The following is a 23,537-nucleotide window of genomic DNA, read 5'->3' as shown; positions in this document are numbered from 1 at the left end:
AAAAAAAAACCTGAGTAACTGTGGATCAGTAACTCTGGATCACACCAGGGCTTAGAAACTGAGTATTTGTTTGAGATGGGGGAAGGCTAGAGGAGGAATAATCTTATTGTGTTAATAAAAGCTTTTCCCAATACCCACCAGAGCTGGTGTTCTCATCCAGAGAGCCTGAGAAAATTACCCCCCAATTTAAGATTAATATCAAAACCCAGAGAGGATAAGAGTTGCATTGAATATTCAATTATAAACCATCCTTCTTTTCTTCTTTTTTGGAAATGCCTTCTCAAGCCCATAAAGATTTTGACATTGGAAAGTAACAAGCAAGAAGAAATACAGCCAAGACAAGTTCGTAAGAGTAGAATGTAGTGGATCCCTGCCATCTTTCTGAGGCTAGAGAGAGAATCCAAGGAAAAGAGCTGGAGGTTGGGTTTAGAAATGTCAGTGATTTTACCTTTAAGTTAGGTCACAAAGATCTTCTTTTAGTTGCCTGAGGAGGGAATGTGGTCCTTTTTCTTAACTTTGGAATCATTCTGAAATTTTTTTCAGTTTTCTATATCCAGGTGTCCCTGTTTCAATTTTTAGTTGAATGACATATGATGTAAGATTAACTTTCTCAGCTACATGTACATTTTTTCTTCATACTTCACACTTGTGTTTAGAGATGTGATTACATGATGATTTACTGTAGCCATTCCCTCATGTGCTCCATTTTAATGTTTCACATGTACACAATACTAACAAAAGTAATTTTCTATAACAAACTTAATTAAAGACTTCCAGTTCTTATTTCCTTTTCATTTTATCTCCAAATAAGTTACCTACTGAATAGTTTTCATTTTGCTAGAGCTTAATGTCAATTCCTATAGCACTAGTACAATATGTATATCCCTGACTGTGAATCTTGGACTCCTTCATTAATTTCCCCTGAATTTTTTTTATTCATATGTGCATACAATGTTTGGGTCATTTCTCCCCCCGTCCCCTACCCGCTCCCTCTCCCCCAACCCACTCGCCACCCGGCAGAAACTATTTTGCCCTTATCTCTAATTTTGTTGAAGAGAAAGTATAAGCAATAATAGGAAGGACCAAGGTTTTTACTAGTTGAGAAAAGGATAGCTATACAGGGAATTGAATCACATTGATTTCCTGTGCATGTATGTTACCTTCTAGGTTAATTCTTCTTGATCTAACCTTTTCTCTAGTTCCTGGACCCTTCTCCTATTGGCCTCAGTTGCTTAAAAGTATCTGCTTTAGTTTCTCTGCGTTGAGAGCAACAAATGCTATCTAGCTTTTTAGATGTCTTACCTATCCTCATACCTCCCTTGTGTGCTCTCGCTTTATCATGTGACCAAAGTCCAATCCCCTTTTTGTGTTTGTCCTTGATCAAATGTCCACATATGAGGGAAACATACGATTTTTGGTCTTTTCGGCCAGGCTAACCTCACTCAGAATGATATTCTCCAATTCCATCCATTTACCAACGAATGATAACATTTCATTCTTCTTCATGGCTGCATAAAATTCCATTGTATATAAATGCCACATTTTCTTAATCCATTCATCAGTAGTGGGACATCTTGGCTGTTTCCATAACTTGGCTATTGTGAATAGTGCTGCAATAAACATGTGCAGGTGCCTCTGGAGTAACCTGTGTCACAGTCTTTTGGGTATATCCCCAAGAGTGGTATTTCTGGATCATATGGTAGATCAATGTTTAACTTTTTAAGTAGCCTCCAAATTTTTTTCCAGAGTGGTTGTACTAGTTTACATTCCCACCAGCAGTGTAAGAGGGTTCCTTTTTCCCTGCATCCTCGCCAATGCCTGTTGTTAGTGGTATTGCTAATGATGGCTATTCTAACGGGTGAGGTGGAATCTTAGTGTGGTTTTAATTTGCATTTACTTTATTGCTAGAGATGGTGAGCATTTTTTCATGTGTTTTTTGGCCATTTGAATTTCTTCTATTGAGAAAGTTCTGTTTAGTTCACTTGCCCATTTCTTTTTTGGTTCATTAGTTTTGGGAGAATGTAGTTTTTTAAGTTCCCTATATATTCTGGTTATCAGTCCTTTGACTGATGTATAGCTGGCAAATATTTTCTCCCACTCTGTGGGTGTTCTCTTCAGTTTAGAGATCATTTCTTTTGATGAACAGAAGCTTTTTAGCTTTATGAGGTCCCATTTATCTATGCTATCTCTTAGTTGCTGTGCTGCTGGGGTTTCGTTGAGAAAGTTCTGACCTATACCTACTAACTCCAGAGTATTTCCTACTCTTTCTTGTATCAACTTTAGAGTTTGGGGTCTGATATTAAGATCCTTGATCCATTTTGAGTTAATCTTGGTATAGGGTGATATACATGGATCTAGTTTCAGTTTTTTGCAGACTGCTAACCAGTTTTCCCAGCAGTTTTTGTTGAAGAGGCTGTCTTTTCTCCATCATATATTTTTAGCTCCTTTGTCAAAGACAAGTTGATTATAGTTGTGTGGCTTCATATCTGGATCCTCTATTCTGTTCCACTGGTCTTCATGTCTGTTTTTGTGCCAGTACCATGCTGTTTTTATCATTATTGCTTTGTAATATAGTTTGAAGTCGGGTATTGTGATACCTCCAGCATTTTCTTTTGACTGAGTATTGCCTTGGCTATTTGTGCCCTTTGTGTTTCCATATAAATTTAACAGTAGATTTTTCAGTCTCTTTAATGAATGTCATTGGAATTTTGGTGGGAATTGCATTAAACATGTAGATTACTTTTGGGAGTATCGACATTTTTACTGTGTTGATTCTACCAATCTATGAGCATGGGAGATCTCTCCATTTTCTATAGTCTTCCTCAATCTATTTCTTCAGAAGTTTTCCTTGTAGAGGTCATTCACATCTTTTGTTAGGTTTACACCTAGATATTTGGTTTTTTTTGAGGCTACTATAAATGGAATTGTTTTCATACATTCTTTTTCAGTTTGCTCATTATTAGTGTATAGAATAATGATTTTTCTATGTTGATTTTATATCCTGCTACCTTGCTAATTATGTCTAGAAGCTTCTGAGTAGAGTTTTTTGGGTGTTTAAGGTATAGGATCATGTCATCTGCAAATAGGGATATTTTGACAGTTTCTTTACCTATTTGTATTCCTTTTATTCCTTCTTCTTGACTAATTGCTCTGGCTAGGAATTCCAGTACTATGTTGAATAGGAGTGGAGATAGTGGGCATCCTTGTCTAGTTCCTGATTTTAGAGGGAATGGTTTCAGTTTTTCTCTGTTAAGTATAATGCTGGCTGTAGGTTTATCATCTATAGCTTTTATAATGTTGAGGTACTTTCCTTCTATTCCTAGTTTTCTTAGAGCTTTTATCATGAAATGGTGTTGGATCTTATCACAGGCTTTTTCTGCATCTATTGAGATGAGCAAGTGGTTTTTGTCTTTGCTTCTGTTAATGTGTTTTATTACGTTTATTGATTTTCGTATGTTGAACCACCCTTGCATTCCTGGGATGAAGCCTACTTGGTCGTTGTGAATGATCTTTTTGATGTGCTGTTGAATTTGGTTTGCCATTATTTTATTGAGGATTTTTGCCGCAATTTTCATTAAGGAGATTGGCCAATAGTTCTCCTTTTTGGAGGTGTCTTTGCCTGGTTTTGGGATAAGTGTAATACTGGCTTCATAAAATGTGTTAGACAGTTTTCCTTCCCTTTCTATTTCATGGAACAGTTTAAGAAGGGTTGGTGTCAGTTCTTCTTTAAAGGTCTGATAGAATTCAGCAGAGAATCCATCAGGTCCTGGAATTTTCTTTTTGGGGAGACTCTTGATTGCTCCTTCAATTTCATTTTGTGTTATAGATCTATTCAGGTGATTAACATCCTCTTGGTTCAGTTTTGGATGATCATATGTATCTAGAAATCCGTCCATTTCTCTAAGATTTTCAAATTTATTTGAATATAGGTTCTCGAAGTAGAATCTGATGATTTCCTGGACTCGATGGTGTTTGTTGTTATCTCCCCTTTAGCATTCCTGATTCTACTAATTTGCATTTTTTCTCTCCTCATTTTAGTCAGGTTTGCCAGGGGTCGATTGATCTTATTTATTTTTTCAAAGAACCAACTTTTTGTTTCATTAATTCTTTGTTTGGTTTTTTTTGTTTCTATTTCATTGATTTCAGCTGTTATTTTTATTGTTTCTCTATTTGTTTTGGGATTTGCTTGTTCTTGTTTTTCTAGGAGTTTGAGATGTATCATTAGGTCATTGAATTGGGATCTTTCATTCTTTTTAATATATGCACTCATGGCTATAAACTTTCCTCTCAGGACTGCCTTTGCTGTGTCCCATAGGTTCTGGTAGGTTGTGTTTTCATTTTCATTGACTTGCAGGAATTTTTAAATTTCCTCTTTTATTTCATCAATGACCCATTGTTCATTAAGCAATGAGTTATTCAGTTTCCAGATGTTTGCATTTTTTTGTCTTTACTTTTGTTGTTAAGTTCTAGTTTTATTGCACTGTGATCAGATAAAATACATGGTATAATTTCTATTTTCGTGTATTTGCTGAGGCTTGCTTTTTGCGTTAGGATATGATCTATTTTGGAGAAGGTTACATGGACTGCTGAGAAGAATGTATATTGTATAGAAGTTGGATGAAATGTTCTGTAGACATCAAGTATGTCCATTTGATCTATTGTACATTTTAGATCTAGGATTTCTTTATTGATTTTTAATTTGGATAACCTATCTATTGATGATAATGGGGTGTTAAAGTCTTCCACAACCACTGTGTTGGAGTTAATATATCCTTTTAGGTCCTTCAGAGTATGTTTGATGAAATTGTGTGCATTGACACTGGGTACATATAGGTTGATAATTGTTATTTCCTTTTGGTCTATTTCCCCTTTTATTAGTATGGAATGTCCTTCTTTATCTTATTTGATGAATGTAGGTTTGAAGTCTCCTTTGTCAGAGATAAGTATTGCTACTCCTGCCTTTTTTCAGGGGCCATTGGCATGGTAAATATTCTTCCAGCCTTTCATCCTAAGCCTGTGCTTTTTTCTGTTGATGAGATGGGTCTCCTGAAAGCAACAGATTGTTGGATCTTCCTTTTTAATCCATTTCATCAAATGGTGCCTATTAATGGGGGAATTAAGTTCATTAACATTAAATGTTAGTACTGATAGGTATGTGGTGATTCCTGTCATTTAGTTGTCTTAGTTGTTTGAAGATTTGATTGTGTGTACCTCAGTTGAGGTACCTCTCTACTTTCTTGGTTTTTCTTTTCCTGTAGTTTGGTGCTGCCTGTCCTTTCATGGTTATGTAGGTTTCACTTTGTGTGCAGAATCCCTTGAAGAATCTTTTTGTAGCTGTGGCTTTGTGGTCACATATTGTTTTAGTTTCTGCTTATCATGGAAGACTGTTATTACTCCATCTATTTTGAATGATAGTTTTGCTGGGTAGAGTATCCTGGGGTTGAAGTTATTTTCATTCAGTGCCCGGAAGATCTCACCCCAAGCTCTTTTAATGTTTCTGTTGAGAAGTCTGCTGTGATTTTGATGGGTTTATGTTTGTATGTTTTTGTTTTTTCTCTCTTACAGCCTTCAGTATTCTTTCTCTAGTTTCTGTACTTGTTTTTTTAATGATAATATGCCATGGGGTAGTTCTATTTTGGTCTGGTCTGTTTGGTGTCCTGGAAGCCTCTTGCATGTGTATGGGAATAGATTAGATTGGAGAAATTTTCTGTTATTATTTTGTTGAATATATTATGCATTCCCTTTGCTTGCACCTCTTCTCCTTCTTCAATGCCCATGATTCTCAGGTTTGGTCTTTTGATGGAGTCAGTGAGTTCTTGCATTTTCTTTTCACAGGTCTTGAATTTAATAGTTCTTCGGTTTTTCCTTTACCATTTCATCTGAGTTCTGAGATTCTGTCTTCTGTTTGTTCTATTCTGCTGGATTGGCCTTCCATTTTGTTTTCCAATTCTGTTTCGTTCTTTACTCTGAGGTTTTCCATAGCCTGTGTTGTTTCCTCTTTAATGTTGTCTGTTTTTGTCCTGAGTTCATTTAGCCGTTTATTCGTCATGTTCTCTCTTTCACTTTGGTGTTTATACAGTGCTTCTGTGGTTTCCTTTATTTCTTCTTGTGCTTTCTCAAATTCTCTATTTTTGTTGTCTTGGAATTTCTTGAGTGTCTCCTGTACATTTTGGTTGACCATATCCAGGATCATCTCTATAAAATTCTCACTGAATATCTGTAGTATTTCTTCTTTTAGATTATTCTTGTGGGCTTCATTGGGTTCTTTGGCATAGTTTATCTTCATTTTGTTGGAGTCTGGATCTGAGTGTCTGTTTTCTTCATTTCCCTCTGGTTCCTGTACTAATTTTTTGCTGTGGGGAAACTGGTTTCCCTGTTTTTTCTGTCTTCCCATCATTGCCCTTGGTGTTTTTATTATCCCTGTACTGTGTACAATTAAGTATTTTCTGGCTTGTAATAATAACAATGGTGATATTTAGAATAGAAGGGTGAGAGGAGAGGGAAAGCAAAGAAGGTAAAGAAAAAGGGAAAAACAAACAGAAGTAAACAAAACAAAACAAACAAAAGTTTCAAAGATATAAACAGGGAGTGATAGTGTACTAATCAGCAGTAAGCTAAACAGGCATTAGAGAAACAGAAAGAGGATTGAAAGAAAAAAAATCTTCATTTCAAATGCAATAAAGTTTCAGTCTTGATAATTTTGGTGTTCATCCCTCAGCCTCCAATCCTGGAGATGGTGTCTCAGAAGTAGTTCTGTCATTGTCTCATCAAAGGGGAAAAAAAATCAAAACACAAAACCAAAAACAAAACTACCACAAAGTGTCCCAAGTTCAAATGCAATACACTTTCAGTAAGTTTTTCAGCATGCAGGTGTAGTTCTGTTGTTGTCTCATCAAAGGAAGAGAGAAAAAAAAAAAGTCTGGGGACAGCTTTGTGACTGGCTATCTGAGGCTGTGTCTCACCTGCCCGCTGCTGTCAGCCTGCTGTTGCTGGAGGCTTTATTTATGCAGATGTCAGGAGTGAGCTTAACACTCACCTAGCCCCGCAGGCTTTGTTTACTTAGAGTTCTCCTGGCCACAACCGCCACTGCTACAAGCTTTCCCCTTTCCAAGCACATTGGGGGAGGTGACACTGCACCTGCTTTCTCAGGCTGGTGTGTATATTTACAGTTCACATGGGAAGTGGGCCTGCTCCCCTCTCCTGTGGAGTTTTCCTCCCACCGCCGCTCCCAGAAGCTCACAAGCTTCTCTGCTTCTTGCCACCGGACGGGTGCCACTGCTCCTGCCTTCTCCCACTGGCTTGTTTGTTCACAGTTCCGTGAAGGGTTGCCCCTGCCCCCACCCTTTGGCACTCAGGGCACCCCGCCCTATTTGCTGTGTGTCTTTTTTGTTGTTATTGCTTATTATTCAGGTTTTTTCTCTTTTTATTTTCCCTGGGTGGGGGGTCAGTCTGTTCATGGGGCTATGCTGATCTGGCCCAGGGTTGTCTGTGGGAGTACCACCTGCCACTTAGCTTACCTTGTGGTCTGCATCTTCCCAAGCAGTCTGGGCGCTGGCTTCTGGAGCGTGGGATCCCTCCTTGCTTCTCCATTTAACGTGGAGTGGGAATGCTATGCGCAGGTAGAGGGTGTGAAGGAGTCTAAGTTTTGCCTCTTTTGGGTGGTTTTTCCTGTAAGGTATATCTCCAGCATCTCTCCAAGATTTTACTTTAGGAAGCACGCTTTCTGCTTCCTCCCTCTAGTCACCATCTTGGAATCTCTCAACAAAGTGAAATTTGACAGAGCAACTGGAAAGTTCTGCATTTAGCATTGATAGATGCAAAACAAAGGAGATATGGATTGAGAATAACTCATATTCAGGGTTGAGGATTTGGTTCAGTGGTAGAGCTCTTGCCTAGCATGTGCCAAGCCCTGGGTTTGATCTCCAGCACCACAAAACAAAACAACCAAAAAGAAAAGGAAAATAAAAACATAATAATTCAGATTCAAAATGTTTGGGAATCTTGGTGAATTCCAAGTTCATTTCTAGTACCCCTCCCAAAATAGCAAATGAAATCTGAGAAGCATCAGTAAAGGCATAGTGTTCAGAATAAAAGGAGCTTAGGGCTATTGGAATCATTGCCAGTCAGACATTCCTGTACTGTTCTGTTCCACAGTGTTGGTGTCCAAGGAAGGATTAATAAGACACTACACAATCAAGAAGCTATGGCATGTAACCCTGAAGGACTGGGGAATGTTCACTTTGGAGAACAGAAGGCTGTGCAATTTTAGTGACTAAACCATGAAAGAGGCATTTATATTTTAATGTGACTTTATAAGATAGAACTAAGATTAAATAGTACATGTAGGCAAACTTCTGTCTACATAAGAGAAAGAAAAGTAGCATTGATTGGATAGCCATCATGTGCCCTTTGTGTGCCAGGTATAGTATTTTATTAAAACTTTTCAGAAACAGGTGGTTATGGGGTTAGGAGCTTCCAGGCACTGGAAGTCAGATCTCAGCTTAACACTGTTCATTTAAAGCCATAAGCTTTAAATGCTCCACCACTTGGAGATGCCATTCAGGCTCTCCAGAAGCCACTTTCCTCCTAGGAGCCAGGATCTCTGGGGCAGCAATTTTGGGCCTTTGCTATGTGAATTTCCTGCAATTTCCAAATTCCTACTGGATAGATGACTGTGAGTGGCAGCTACTTAATCCACATTTTCCCAAGCCACTATTTCTGAGCCAGTCTTTGGAGTGGAGGGATATGTCTGTGAAAGGGCTAAGTGAGAAGAGGCATCAGGAACTCCTTGAGTTTGTGAAGAGTTATGGGACAGGGCCTGGAAATGGGTAAGGAACACTGAATACTTGTCCTGGGCAGTTGCAGCCATTCCCTTCTCTTGTGCCCTTAGAGTATACCTGTAGCCTTAGAACGTCCCAAACGCTGAAGTCATTCAGCATCAGGAAAGTTCTGTCTCAGTGAAGAGTAATCCATCAGGGTCCTGTCCTGGCAGTAACCAGAATTTCACTCAGAATCTCATGAGACTTGAATGAAGGGACCATTGACAGAGGTGTGAACTGGGAATCCTTAAAGGAACATCAAGGTCATGTGCTTGCTGCCTCCCTATCTGCACACTGCTCCCTTGGGCACCTATTCAGCTTCTACTCCTCATTCATATCTTCCTTAAAGTCACCTACCTCATCAGTGAAAGCTGTGATGTCTCCTCATCCTTCCCATCTCCCCCATTGACTTTTTTATATCACGCATCATCATCTGAAGTTTACGTTCAATTGTGCTTGTTGTCTTTATCTACCCATGAGAATTTGGGCAGACTTTTATCTGTTTTGTTCATTGCTATAATCCCAGCACCTAGAATACTGCCTAGCCCAAGGAAGATGCTCAGCAAATATTTGTTGGATGAGTGGATTGAAATTGAAAACTAATTGGAATTATTGGAACACATAGAGTGAATTGACCAGGAATAAAATCTAATCCACCCTTCCTAGTTCATCTTGGGAATCACTCCTTTGGGTGAGAAGCCTGATGAAATATAAAGGGCTTTCACTGGCCACAAGAGGGTGGTGTTGATCAACTTTTTATTTTGTAGGAGCCCTATTTTGAGATCATTCTCTTCCTTCCTAGACCTAAGAAAGAAAACCTGGGACAGGTTCAGCAGTCAAAGAAAATATTCACTATGTCTCTTCTTCCCCAATGTTGTCCAAGTGAAATTCAGTTCAAAACTGAAGCAGCAATGGTCCCCAACAGAGGAAAGGTAGCTACGAAGCAAGAGCATGAGGAATGTGTATATGGGTGCTGCCAAAGAAAGGTGCTTCCACCACTTAGCTTCCACAGGGATGCCACCGGCTGGCCACATGACATCCTGTTCTTTGCCCACCTCCCTTCCCTCTGTACCAAGAACATCTGTTGGCTGTCCTGCAAAAGTGTGAGCTCTTAACAATGCAGGGTCTAGGCTCATGGTTCCAGTTGCTACCCTCCAGATGTTCTGGAGAAGAAATACAAACTATCCATGGAATTGTTCACTCCTTTACAAAGTCCTACTTTGGAAAGACACTGTGCTAAGGGGCTATGTGGGATGATTCAGAAATAAAGAGGACAGCAGTCTGAAGGTCAAGGCAAACTGTAATGACACCAAAAGGCAGAAGAGGACAGGGCAGCATGGGAAGCCTAGAAATAATGCTAGGAGCTTTTGGAAGAAGTCTAGAGAGGCTATCTGTAGTCAGGAGGAACTGGAGGCTTTGTGTGAGTGATGGCATTTGAATTGGGATTTGAATATAACTAGGTGCAAATTTTTGACTGACTATCCATAAAGCACTTTCTGATGTTATACACTTCTCATTTGCACTTGAATTTTAGAGTAGTTTGCTTCTCATTTGAGAATGAGAAGCATTTATGCAGGAAGGCCAGTTTTTCAGCACGACCCATGTGTGTGAGCCATAATTCCAAGTGGAAAGAGCTGTAGGGAGATATGTTATCAAATAGCAGAGGGAGCAAGAGTTACACCATACTAGTTCCTTAACTGAATGTTCACATGGTGCAGACAGACTGGAGAATCTAACAGTTGGACACATGACTTTTTCTTTACTTAAAAAAAATTTACCATATGACCCTCCTTTATCACTCTTGGGTCTATATCCAAAGGAATGTAAGTCAACATACAATCAAGATACAAACAAGTATGTAAGTCAACATACAAAAAGATACCTATGTTTACAGAAGTACTATTCACAATAGCCAAACTATGGAATTAGCCCAGTTGCCCATCAACTGATGAATGAATAAAGAAAATGTGGCATAGATATACCATGGAGCATTATTCAACCATAAAGAAGAATGAAATTATATCATTTGCAGGAAAATGGATGGAGCTGGAGATCCTGATGTTAAATGAAATAAGCCAAGCTTAAAAAACCAAATATCAAAATATCAGAATCTAAGCCTAAAAGTAATATGAAATGATTGTAAAAGGGGATTGTTTTGGGGGCGACCAATGGAAGGGGAAAGGAGGAAAGAGAGATGGTGAATATAATCATTATGTTCTTTTTACACACACATGAAAACAGCATAATGAAACCCACTAAAACAGTTATAAAAGGGGGTAGGAGGATTAAGAAAGTAATGGAAGGGTGAATTTGATCAAAGTACATTTTATGTGTATGTGTTAATGTCATAATGAAACTCCCTTGTACAATTAGTTTATGCTTAAAAAATTGAAAATAAACTATGAAGCAGAGAATGAAAGTCTTTTTTATCATCTTGTCCTGTCTCAACAGAATAGAGTGGAACCTGTGAGGTCCCAGGACTCATATACCAACACAGTGGACTCTGGTCAGATCTATGCTTTATTTGAAAGAGCACACCTCAGTAGGTGATCAAGGAAAGAATAAAATGAAAATTACAGATGTTAAGCAGCTCTGAGTCAAAGGCTTCCACTTCCTTCACGGCTCAGACCCCCAACATAGGGTACCAGCCGCAACCCCTCTTCTCAGGTGCAGTGTGAGGCCCCCACACCATCCCAGACTAGTGTGGTAGAGCTTCTTCCACCTCTAGAGTGAGGAAGGGAAATAAGACATCCCTCAACCTCTTCAAGTTACCTCTGCTCAGCACCATAGGCAGGGCATCGGTGAGAAGGTCTGGATTTATGTACTGCAGGTGAAAAACCATATAACCCAGCAGCCTAATGAAGATCATAACCATGAAGACAAGACACCGGAAATGCCTGCAAAGAGATGTCATTATTAGCAGGGGGAAGGAACAGCTCAAGATCAAGTAGTGGGAGCAGACCTCACACTCAACTGGCTGGTGAATTGCTTTCTTCAGGCAAAACTGATAAAGTATCATGGGTAATGAGGTACATAGGGTGAAGGCAAGGGACAGGTGAACACAGAAAAAGAGTAGTAGAGTGATCTGGAACTGAACACATCCCCTCCTGACATTTAAGTTCTCCAACAGAGTAAATGTCCCTGTAGAATGCAAAAAATCAACTTTCTGTGTAGTATATATGAGGCAGTACTGTCACTCTATGAGCCTCATGACATCTATAGCAAGGAATCTAGAATTTGAAGTGAGATTTAGCCTTCTCTGATACTAATATCCAGGCAAAATTCTGCCTTGGCAACTGGGGTGATGCCTTAATTCTTCTACTGCATCAAAATGGCCTAAGTTGAAGCTTTCCATGAAGAAATCATGTGAGGCACTTCTGGGTCGGTCTCCTTTTTCAAAAATTGGAAAATAAAAGACGCAGAAAGTTCATGTGATGTTTTTCTAAAATTTCTCAGCCTGTAGTAAGAAAATGAATGCATCCCAGACTCTCTTCCCAAGAGCATATAGCAGAGGTACCAGGATCAGGGCTGTGCTGAGGGTCATAAGAATGGAAATTAAAAGTGAAATGCAGTGGAAGTCTCCATCCTCAACTTTCAAGAAATGGGCACTATTTCCTCCAGCTATTTAGATCTGTGTAACTCTGTTGTTACAAGTGTGTTGAAAAACAAAAGAAGGCTGGAAGAAATCTGGGGCTGCTCAATATTTGTTTCATGGATATGTTTATCCTTCTTCCTTTGGCCAGTGTCCAAAGTGAATGTGGCCTGGACTAAGTTAAAAAAAAAAAAGATTCTGCCACCTACCTGTACCAAAAGATTCTCTTCTGTTTCTTAATGATGGTCTTCTCCTGTAGGAAACAGAAACTGAAGCTGTGTCTGCCCAGTGCTGAGAGAAAGGCAGCAGGGTGACTAAGAGCAGAGACTCAGGGTCGGGCTACTTGGGTGGATTCTGGCTCTGTCTCTTCCTAGTTACCATGGTATGAAGCAAGACATTGAATCTTATTTCTTAACTGTAGAGAACCCAGAAGAGAGAATGAATAGGGGAAATCCCATTTGGACAAGGAAGACTTACCATGTTGCTTTGGATGGTCTCCACCAGAATTGACCCAGGTTTCACTATTTGGGAAGAGTTATTCTGGGCTTTGGATCTGGGTGAAAAAAAAAAAGCCAAGAATCATGTAACACAATCTTAGGGACTGATGAAAGGTACTTTGTGTGTGTCTGTGTGTGTATGTGTTGTCCAGGTTGGACTGAAACTCAAGATCCTCCTGCCTCTGTCTCCTAAGTGCTGGGATTACAGGCATGCAGCACCACATATGGCTGAAAGGTGTTTTTGCAAGTTATGCAACACCTATCATTTATTTCCTACATTCTTGGTAACATTCACAATGTTTGACATCAAAATTCCTAATTGCTTAACATACAAAGAACTAGGAAAATGTGATCCATTCTTAAGAAAATACAGTCCACCTAAATCTCTAGCTAACCTCCAGACCACAGGTGCTCAAGGCAGTCTGAGTTAGATAACAAAATTTAATGTTTGCCATGATAAAAATAACAGGAAACTAAAAAGAGAAGTGTCCTAATCCCATAGAAGGTGTGTACAAGGAAGCCACATACCATATATACTTTCTGGTAACATTCAGTAAAATGTATATCCTTCTAGTCTATATTATAAAGCTAAGATATTGCACTAAAGTTAAAAAGGCAATAAAAAGGTATAAAGAATGAAAAGGAAAATTATCATTGTTCATATACAAGAATCTAGGAAAACCTATAAAGCATTAGAATAAGTGAATTTAGCAAGGTTGATGAATCCGAGGTCAATATATAGAAGTTAATTATATTTCTATATATTAGCAGTAATCAATTAGAAAACCAAATGAACAAACATAGCATTTACAATAGCATAAAAATATCAAATACCTAGGAATAAATCTGATGAAAAATGTACAAGAACACTACACAGAAAATGGCAATATCTTACTGTGAGAAATTAAAGAATGTGGAGGGATAACGATGCTCATGGCTTAGCTCTGTTGCTTAGATACTAAGTATCTCCAAATTTATTTGTGGGTTCCATGTAATTCCAATTAAAATCTTATTAAGGCTTTTTGGTAGAAATTGAAATCCAAAGGGCCAAGAGTAGGCAAGATAATCTTGGATGAGAATAAAAAGTTGCAGAATGTATGCTAAGTATAAAGCTACAGTAATTAAAACAGTATAGAACTGGTGCAAGGATAGACTAATGGTACAAAATAAAGTATCTGAAAGTAGACTTGCACATATAAAATCACCTGGTCTATAAAAGAGCAAGGCCCCACTGCACATGCATGGTTTCATTAATAAATGGTGCTGGACCAATTGGGCACAGGAAAAATAAATTCCCAACAAATGTAAATATTAGTGTAAAAGGTAAAGCAATTTTTAAAAAGTCTGGGGGAAATCAGAGAAGAATAGTTTTATGGCTGAAAGAAAGCAAAAAAGAAAGTATTGGTAAATTTGATGGCTTAGATTTCCTTAAAATTAAAAACTACTGTTTATTCAAAAATGCCATCAGGAAATTTTAAAAGGAGGACTGGAATGTAGTTTAGTGGCTGAATTCTTGTCCACAGTGTGAATCCCTGGGTTCAATCCTTAGTACCACAGGAATAAAAATGAAATAACAAAGGGAAGTCATAGATGGTAATACATATGTTTGACAAGGAACATTAAGAACAAAGTACAAGGGCTCCTATAAATCAATAATAAAAGGACCGACTGCCTCCCAAGTATAGGCAAAAAACATGTCATGTAAGAAGATATCCAAATTTCCAAAGTTAGGCAACATTATTAGTAATCATTAGTGAAATGTCTTATTCAAGTCAAAATTACATATCATTAACCCCCCACACCAGAATGGCTAAAATTAAAGAGAGTAAACATCTCTAGATAACTAGACATCATCTAGATAACTAGAACACTTGCTCAGTTCTTTGTGAGAGGCACAGCACAATGGAAAAACAAAGATATGTATACCCGAATTGAGAAGATGTCCACTAGAAGACATACTCAAGAATGTCTGTAGTGGCTTTAATGTCCCCAAACATGAAATAATCTAAATGCTCATCAACAGTAGAGCAAGTCAATTGTGTCATATTCATATGATGGAGTATTACACACCCATAGAAAGAGCAGACCACGGGCAGCAGATACAAAAGAAAATATACATTGAATTTATATAAAGTTCAAGAACAGATTTTTAAAATGATTGTAGAGTAGAGGTTACTTTTGCATAGAGTATTGACTAGGAAGAGGGGTCAAGGGAGACTTCTGGGGTTCAAAATTTTCTACACCTTGATCTGAGTGGCAATAAGATGTATATACATGTGTAAAAAATCATCAAGCTATATACTTATATGTATTCACTCCATCTATATTGTATAATTTGTGATATGATATAAAAGTATAAACAAAATGTGACAAGTCCTGAGACACACAATCTATAGATAGAGTGTAAGAAGGCCTGACTGTTGTCCCTGACTGTTGTCTAGTGGTTACTTCATGTTCTAGGAAGGAGACAGCACACACAAATGGACACATTTCTGAGCCCCTGGGCTGCTTTTTGTTTTTCCTCTTTGAATATTGAGTCAATTTTCAGAAATTGTACTCAACTAAGGATATATGAAAAGAACATATAAAAGGGAGGGCAAGAGAGAAATTCGAATGCTGATGGATTTTAATCTAGAACATGCAGAGGAGGCTGCCAGGAATGACTCAGTGGAGGTCATTTACACAGTGTCACCAGTTGTTCTGAGAAGTACTGTGCACTCCCAGGACTGTAATCTCAGTCCTCTAGGGAGGTCACTTTCAAAACTTACATTTCCTTTTCAAGCAGTAACACTTCCTGTTCCTTTTCCATCTGCCTCAGAATTTCCTGGTATTTCTTCCCAAGGGGTGGGGGGAATGTTGTAAATGAGAATTTTAGTATTTTATTGCAATGTCATTGATATATTCAGCTAAGACTAATTTCTTTTTTTTATTGTTTTATTATTCATATGTGCATACAAGGCTTGGGTCATTTCTACCCCCTGCCCCCACCCCCTCCCTTACCACCCACTCCGCTCCCTCCCTCTCCCCCCACCCCCTCAATACCCAGCATAAACTATTTTGCCCTTATCTCTAATTTTGTTGAAGAGAGAGTATAGGCAATAATAGGAAGGAACAAGTGTTCCTGGTTGAGATAAGGATAGCTATACAGGGAGTTGACACGTTCCTGTACGTGTGTGTTGCCTTCTAGGTTAATTCTTTTTGATCTCACCTTTTCTCTAGTTCCTGGTCCCCTTTTCCTATTGGCCTCAGTTGCTTTTAAGGTATCTGCTTTAGTTTCTCTGCGTTAAGGGCAACAAATGCTAGCTAGTTTTTTAGGTGTCTTACCTATCCTCACCCCTCCCTTGTGTGCTCTCACTTTTATCATGTGCTCAAAGTCCAATCCCCTTGTTGTGTTTGCCCTTGATCTAATGTCCCCATATGAGGGAGAACATATGATTTTTGGTAAGACTAATTTCTAATATTCCAAACATTGTTTGCAAGAGTATGTAAAAAGTAGGGAGGTTGTCTAATAAAACATTAGGAGAACCTAGTGCCAAGGACAGAGACATTTGAACAAAAGGCATTCTCAATCTGAACCCTGCTTGTGTTTGAATTCTACCATATGGTAGCTGTGTCCCCTGGACATGTTCCTAGTCCTTGAAAACTCAGGGTCCTTCCAATCATATAAGCACCAACCTCACTGAGTTACTAAACAAATGGGCTGAGAAAACTACTGCATGACAGTGCTGAGTATGGACTGGCATAGTCCATCCTTCACACACCCCTGTTCTATTGTCACTGCCTTGTGGCAGGGTCTGGCCTAATGAGAAGCCCAGTATCTCCTAGCCTTGGGAAAGATCTACCTATAGCCTCACTTCCCCCAGAGGCATTGTACCTTTATGTAGTAAGCCTGGTCTTCACAGAGCTGATACACAGATTGGTAGTCACTCTCTATCTAGAAAGAAAAGAGAATTGACAAACCTTATGCGTGAAATCAGAGCCAAGCCTTGGCTGCCTCCTGGGAACCTACCTTGTGCATTGGACATTTGGCTTGTTTCCTAGCAACACCTTACTTAAGGGACAACCACCTCACAAAGAAGTGATGTCATCATTCCCATGCAGGGTCTGATTGTGAGCAGAGGTGGTGACTCACCCAGGCTGTATGTGCCTTTCAGGGAAATGGCAGGAATGTCATAGGGTAATTAGCTTTAGGATTTAACAATGGTATTTAGGGCAGAGAAGTATTTAAGAAATGGTAGGACCAGTGCTTTTTCTTTTTTGGCGGTACTGGGGTTTAACTCAGGGCCTTGTACCTACTAAGCAGGTGCTGTTCCACTTGAGCCATACCTCCAGCCCTTTTCGCATCAGGCATTTTTTCCAATAGGGCCTCATATTTATACCCAGTCTGACCTAGACCATGATCCTCCAATTTGTGCTTCCTGAGTATCTGGGATGACAGATCCATGCACCACACCCATCTTTAATTGGGTGAGATGGACTTTCATGAACTTTTTGTCCAGTCTGGCCTCGAACCACATTTCTCGTGATCTTTGTCTCCTGAGTAGCTGGGATATACAGTCATAAGCCTCCACATCCAACCCCAAGATTACTATTTTTAATAGCCGCCTTTCTCCTCACCTACATGTGAATTGCAAGTTCATTTACCAGATGTTCTTGCTCCTCCCCTTGCCATGTCTTAAAGCGGTTCATTTTTAGACCCTTGGAATTCCCTCCTTTTTATACCCTGGGTGGACCTTCAGTGGAAGAGAAGCTGCTCTACCTTGACCATTTCCTTCTCTTGCTGTGCACAGGACTCTGTTGACTTTTGTAGTCTCACCTAGGGAAGATGTGAGTATCAGCAAGGCAAATCAGAGAAAACATGATAACATCAATCATGTAATGAAGACATATAAAATCTAGGGTGGGCATGATTATTACCCCCTTCTACAGAATAGGAAACAAAAGCCAGAAGTTCACTGTACAGCTTGATGAAGTCTCAGAGTGGCAGAGCTGACATTGAAACCTCAGTAAGCTGACTCCCAGTGAGCCTAGCCATCCTCCTTCCTCCAGTCCTGTTGACCATTCTCAGCAGCCTTTTTCTTCCACTTGTATTCTGTAGAGCACACAGGAAGCCAAAGAAAGACCTTGATCCTCTCTTTTTAGAGAAAAGCACAGGTCAGTGAGCTCAGCCAAATTGCCGTATTTGTCATATAAATCTGCAGAGACCTTCCTTGTAGGTTTTGTACCCCTTACTCCTGATTTTCATTTCATTCATTCACTAAAGAAACATTTATTGGACATTTACTATGTGACAGTCTGTTCTAGACACAGGTGTAAACAACCTAGCTTCCAGAATTCATGTCTTCATTTGGTTTGCTTTGTAGTGGAAGAAAAAAGATAAAATAAGTTTAAAAACTGTCTTGGCCTGTGAGCCATAGCTTGGAGAATCAGATAAGACCACTGACGCTTCCTTATATAATTGTGGATATTAGTATTTTCTTCCTACTTGAATATATCTATGCCTCATTTAGATCACAGACTCCTCGAAGGAAAACCCCATGAGCATTCAGAATATGTGTTTTATTGACTGGTGGATGGCAAGGCTCTGTAGTAATTCCCTCCATTACCACCAGTGTGATAATAAAGTTAGGATGTCCAGTGGGCCAAGGGATTAAGTGGAGGGAACAAAGGACCTCTGCTCACCTTCAGTACACATGCAGATACACTTGGCACCTCTCCCAGGAGAGTCTTGATGTTGATTCTAAATGAAGAGTAATCAAGTTGCCCTATGTGTGCCACTCGCGACAGAAGCTAGAAACCTTGAATGGACTTCCCCGCAAAGCCCAGAACTGACACAACTCCCAGAAAACCGCTAGGATTATTGTCCTACTCACCTTCAATTCTGCCAAAGTCTGATTCTGGATCCCTTTATTAAGGCCAACATTCTTAAATTTCCTTGAAATCTGAAAGACCATGCCCCAAACCATAAATTTAGTGAGGCACACAAACATAAAGACCTGGGATAGAGGCAGACTTGGGAGTCCCAGCTACAGAGCATTGGTTACTAACTGAGGTCCTGATTCAGGTTGGAGGGGAAAGTGCCTCCTTGTCCTGTGGAGGCCAAGAGGCTCCATGTCAGCTGGACAGCCTTTGTGTTCCATAGCCCATGGAGGCGCAATGAGGAGAGGAGGAAGAGAGAGGGAAGAGTCGGTAGAATTACAGAGGAAGGGACAAATCTTTCCTTGCTTTGAGGTCCTTTGGCCCTCTCCATCACAGTCTGTAACCCCCATAGACAAATGTGTTAGATCTGTTAAAGATTCCAAGGTGATGGTAGATAGAGCACACAGGTTTTGCTGGTCTTACTCTCTTTCTGACTGAGGAGTTCAGGAAGGCAGTAGCTGTATTAGGGTTCCTAAAAAATGAGCCTTGTTTCAAGGGTTGATTTTGTGGTGTTGAAAACAGCTCTCATTCTGAGTACTCCCAGGACTCCCCTCTTTCATGTTCCCAGACCAGCATCCCAGCCTTTCTCTTGTGAGGACAATGTTCTAGAGATCCAGGGAATCTTAAAACCTATGGTCCCCCTTACCTTCTTCTGAAGCTCCACCACATTCCTGCTTAGGGTCTTATTCTTCTTTTCCTGTGGGGAGAAGGAAGTAAAGATGATAAACCTGCTCTTCTTTCACACCTTCCCCCCCCTAGACCACTGAGGTAGTCTGAGGATGAGTGTATCACTTGGGGAAAGTATGTTGTCGCCCCACGCAGCAGATCTGGGGCAGAGCCAGACCCTATGTTGGGCACATTCCCAGAGCATACCCCTAAAGAGCTGTGATTCATACAGATGCATAGGCAGTGAGCATGTGATGGTCCCCTGGAGAAAATGGAAGAAGGCTAGCAGAAGGCATCTGATGACGATTTGTAAAAGACTCCTTACCAGCTTTGCTGTCTCTAGTTCCATATCCCTCAGGGCATCTTCCTTCTCAGATATAGTCTTATTCAACTCCTTATCTTTGACTCTTCCTGCAGACAGGGTGATGGCTCTTTCCAGACTGAAAACCAATGTCGCCCAGGTGTGGCTCAGTCCTGAGAAACTTCCAGGGGCCCAGCTTGAAAGCTACTGTCAAAGTCTCAGGCAGCAGCAACACGGTGCCAACCAAACGTGGAAATGTAGTATAAAATGTATACAATAAGCCTTTGGAGGGCACCACAGTCCATGTTTCAGGATTTAAATGACACACCAAGATTTGCCATCAGAGAACTGAACCTCCTCCCATCTTTGTACCCCAAGGGACATGCAGGTGAGAAGACTGACCTTTGAATTGTTTCTTCTTTCTCTTGTATTTTTCTAAGAAGAACTTGATTTGCCTCATCCAGTCTCTGCAAGTCATTTTCAAGGTCTGAGTTCAGATAGTCAAGGTTCTGTTTTATGACTTCTAAATTTGGTATCGCCATCATCTCTTGCCTACAGGAAAATCAACTTCGTTGATAAACTCAGGACAGAAAACATGAAATTCTCCCTCAAAATCTCACTAGTTCTCCCACCACCTGTTACCCATGAGCCTGACCAGTTCTACTTTATTTCCCATGATAAATTAATTTCTACAGTGCTTTGCATAAGTTAAATCCCTGGTGTCAAATCACATTTTGATAATATCTAAATCATATTTAGATATTGTAAGTGAAACCTACTAAAACACAAATCTTTTATGAAGCAAAAGAAAATTTTTTCATATGAATAACTATACTTTAACTTGCTTGTTTTCAAAATGCTACACAGAGTATGTGGAATCCAAGCAACACCTACAGAGCGTTTAAGGATCTGAAAGGGGGGGATGTCGTTAGTTCCCAATCATCACAAACTTTGATTATCTTCTAACCCAGTCAGAGGCAGGAGCCCATACTGGGTAGAACCAGGGAAGGAGATGGATCTTTCCACAAGTAAGTCCAATTTGCTGAATGAGACATTAGCTATCTCTGAAAACCCCACTTTATGGTGTGATGAAGTACAAGGAATTGAAACTGGCTTCTTCTTCCTGAGAAGCCTCCCCAGGCTAGAGGAGGAAATAGCCTGTGCCATTAAGGTCTTGCTTCACGGGTGCTGGAGACTTGCTGGAACAGTAGTTTCTCTTCTGAATCCTTTGCTGTTCTCAGTACTTACATGTCATCCAGTGGGTCCTGTCCAATGTCTTCCATTTCAGGCTTCCTGAAATGTTCAGACCAACATCTGTTATGGAAATGAGGCCCCATCATACACCATGGTGATTGGTCCAGGAAGGAGTAGGCAAGACAGAGCCAAGAAGAAACCGAAGCCTTCTTTCTGTACTCTCTCTCACTCTCCAGAACCAATTGCAGTATTTTGTGCAAACTAAGTTTCAGTAAACCAGATCATAGTTTAACTTAAAATCTTATAAATGAACCCCACTCCATAATAGAAATCCCTTAAAAGAAATAAAACTTCACCTTTGGGCTATCTTTTCCCTTCCTTGCATTTGTCCTGTTGGGTTAAATGTTTAAAATACTCATGTATGTCTATTGACAAACACACTGAGAATTTACTTCTAACCCAAACTTTCAGAGAAACTAGAAAAAAAATCAACAGAGGAGTCAGGGGTACCAAAAAATTGGCTGCTCAATTTCTGTTAGCCTATTATCCTCTTACTTCTAACAAGCTTTGGGTTTTACAGGCTGGATGGACCCTGACAGCAGCAGGAGCAGCAAGATGTAAGTGCTGGAAGAATCAAACATCGAGTTCTCAAGGATGGCCTCTCATAACCATTGTACCAACTAAAGTTCAGAACCAAATTCAATCTAAGAAAAGCAGAATGCCAGAACTCTTCCTCCTTCACATGCCATCTTCTCTTCTTTCCTCTGAGCCTCCAAACCTTTCATTTTAATTCCTTTCTCAAATCCTTCTCCCTTTTCTTCTTTCACCCTGCATTTCCCCTGTTCTTTTACTCTGGCTACATACAGGTGGCCTAGGCTGAGACAGTTCCCTCTGACCTCACCTTTCTTTCCCCAGCTGAGATTTCTTCTGTTCACCACAGAAATTTCCAACTGAATGCCAGAACTTTCAAAAAAGGCATTGCCTTGGGATTGAGTTCTCCACATGCAGCTGGACCTGTCATTTCTGGGGTGGGGCAAGCATGTCACAGTGGGGGGTGGGGGTGGGATGGCAACAGTGCCTCATCATCCCAGCAGCAAAGTGGGAGCAGAGTTGAGAACTTGAGAATAGTTCAGATGTATTCTGAAGCAGCAATACAATCTAAGGAACAAATTCTTAGACATGGCTTAAATCTCCTGTGTTACACAAGAGAACATGTTTCAGGTGCCCAAGTCCCCAGGGCTAGCAGTAGTATGGTCACTTGGAGTTCGCTCCCATGATCTCTATATAGCATACTCACATATTTCTGCAAAATCCGAACCCTGTATATTTAGTGGAATCAAGAACTGTGGGGTAGAAGTGTCAGAAAAATCTTACTACACAAGCCTTTGTTCTCACCAGGGTAAATTCTTGGAGCTTCAAATCATACTCCTTCATTTTCCCTGAACTGGTGCTGCAGGTAGTTGGGAAAGTAGAAGGAGTTCATTGAGGTGGAGCAGGAAAGAGGAAACACAAATGTCAGGTCTCCTGCCCACTCCTTCAGCTTTCTCCCTTCATTTTTTGTGGTCTTGAATTACTGTAACAGTGTAAGGAATTTTACATACTCATGTCACTCTACTAAGAATTTTTAGATTCCTCTTTGTGTTGATTCAGATGAGGCAAGATGAAGAATTGGAGAGACATTAAGAAAGATATGTGCTTGGACTTCAGATCTCTCCATTTTTGTCCCTTATAGTCAAACCACTCCTCCATGATCTAGGTCAAATCTTTTCCAGAGAAATTATGGTGCTCTTGAGGCCCCAAAGAGACCCTCTGTACTGCTGTCTCCAGGAATGCCTCTCCCATGGTGATTTCTCTACAAAGATATCCTTCCCAAGGAAGCTCTAATTCTGTTGCTTCTGCACCTTCCAAATACCAAGCCATCAGCCCCAAGAGAATGAATCCCTGCAACCTCTGTTCTTCTCGTCTGGCATTTTGTGCTGTTTTCAGTCTGGTCTCCTCCCACAATTTGGCCATGAGCTCCTCCAGTGTATTTTAAAGTCATTATGTTACCCCTCCCTACTGTACTCCAGGGGCACAGAATTCAATGTGGACATGATCTGGGTTAGATACAGAACACACATGAGTTTCCTTCTGGGGCTCTGTAGTTGTGTTACCTTGCGCAAGTGACTTAATCTTTGAGCTCTTAACCTCAGAGTTGAGGTGAAGAGCAAATGAAATAATATATTTAAAGCTAGCACAACATCTAGCATGCAGTGGTATCCAGTTCTCATCCACTTTCCCCAGCACAACACATACTTCATTTTCTAGTGCATATTACCTTTGTACACAACATAGACTGAATGTTTTCACATAAATGGATGAATAAATTACTCATTCCATTTCCTGTATCTAGAACATGTGTTCTTTGCACTTTTCTCCTAACATACCTGATTCACTCTCTCCTATGCAGCTGTATTAGTACTCTCTTTAATAATACAGTGCACTATGGCAGAATTCTGAACAGAAGATGACATCCCACTGAAGGCTTATCCATAATCAGAAGGGATGAA

At 40.0% G+C, this 23,537-nt stretch overlaps 1 protein-coding gene across 1 annotated transcript; it reads right to left on the bottom strand.

The window, feature by feature from the left end:
* Positions 1-11,263: 11,263 nt before the first annotated feature.
* LOC109679602 (transmembrane and coiled-coil domain-containing protein 5B-like) lies at positions 11,264-21,077 on the bottom strand. The gene is made up of 11 exons (XM_020154762.2): positions 21,043-21,077; positions 20,197-20,346; positions 19,819-19,933; positions 19,474-19,524; positions 18,782-18,850; positions 17,668-17,724; positions 16,783-16,842; positions 15,677-15,741; positions 12,889-12,964; positions 12,621-12,664; positions 11,264-11,716 (listed from the first exon to the last, which is right to left on the bottom strand). Exons 1-11 carry the CDS (start codon positions 21,075-21,077, stop codon positions 11,518-11,520), a joined length of 921 nt encoding a protein of 306 aa, XP_020010351.1. The 3' UTR covers positions 11,264-11,517.
* Positions 21,078-23,537: the final 2,460 nt, after the last annotated feature.

The sequence above is a fragment of the Castor canadensis genome, chromosome 2 (assembly GCF_047511655.1).
Source record: "Castor canadensis chromosome 2, mCasCan1.hap1v2, whole genome shotgun sequence".
NCBI lineage: Eukaryota > Metazoa > Chordata > Mammalia > Rodentia > Castoridae > Castor > Castor canadensis.
Note: the sequence above shows the minus strand (reverse complement) of the source record. Positions and strands in the feature narration are given on the sequence as shown.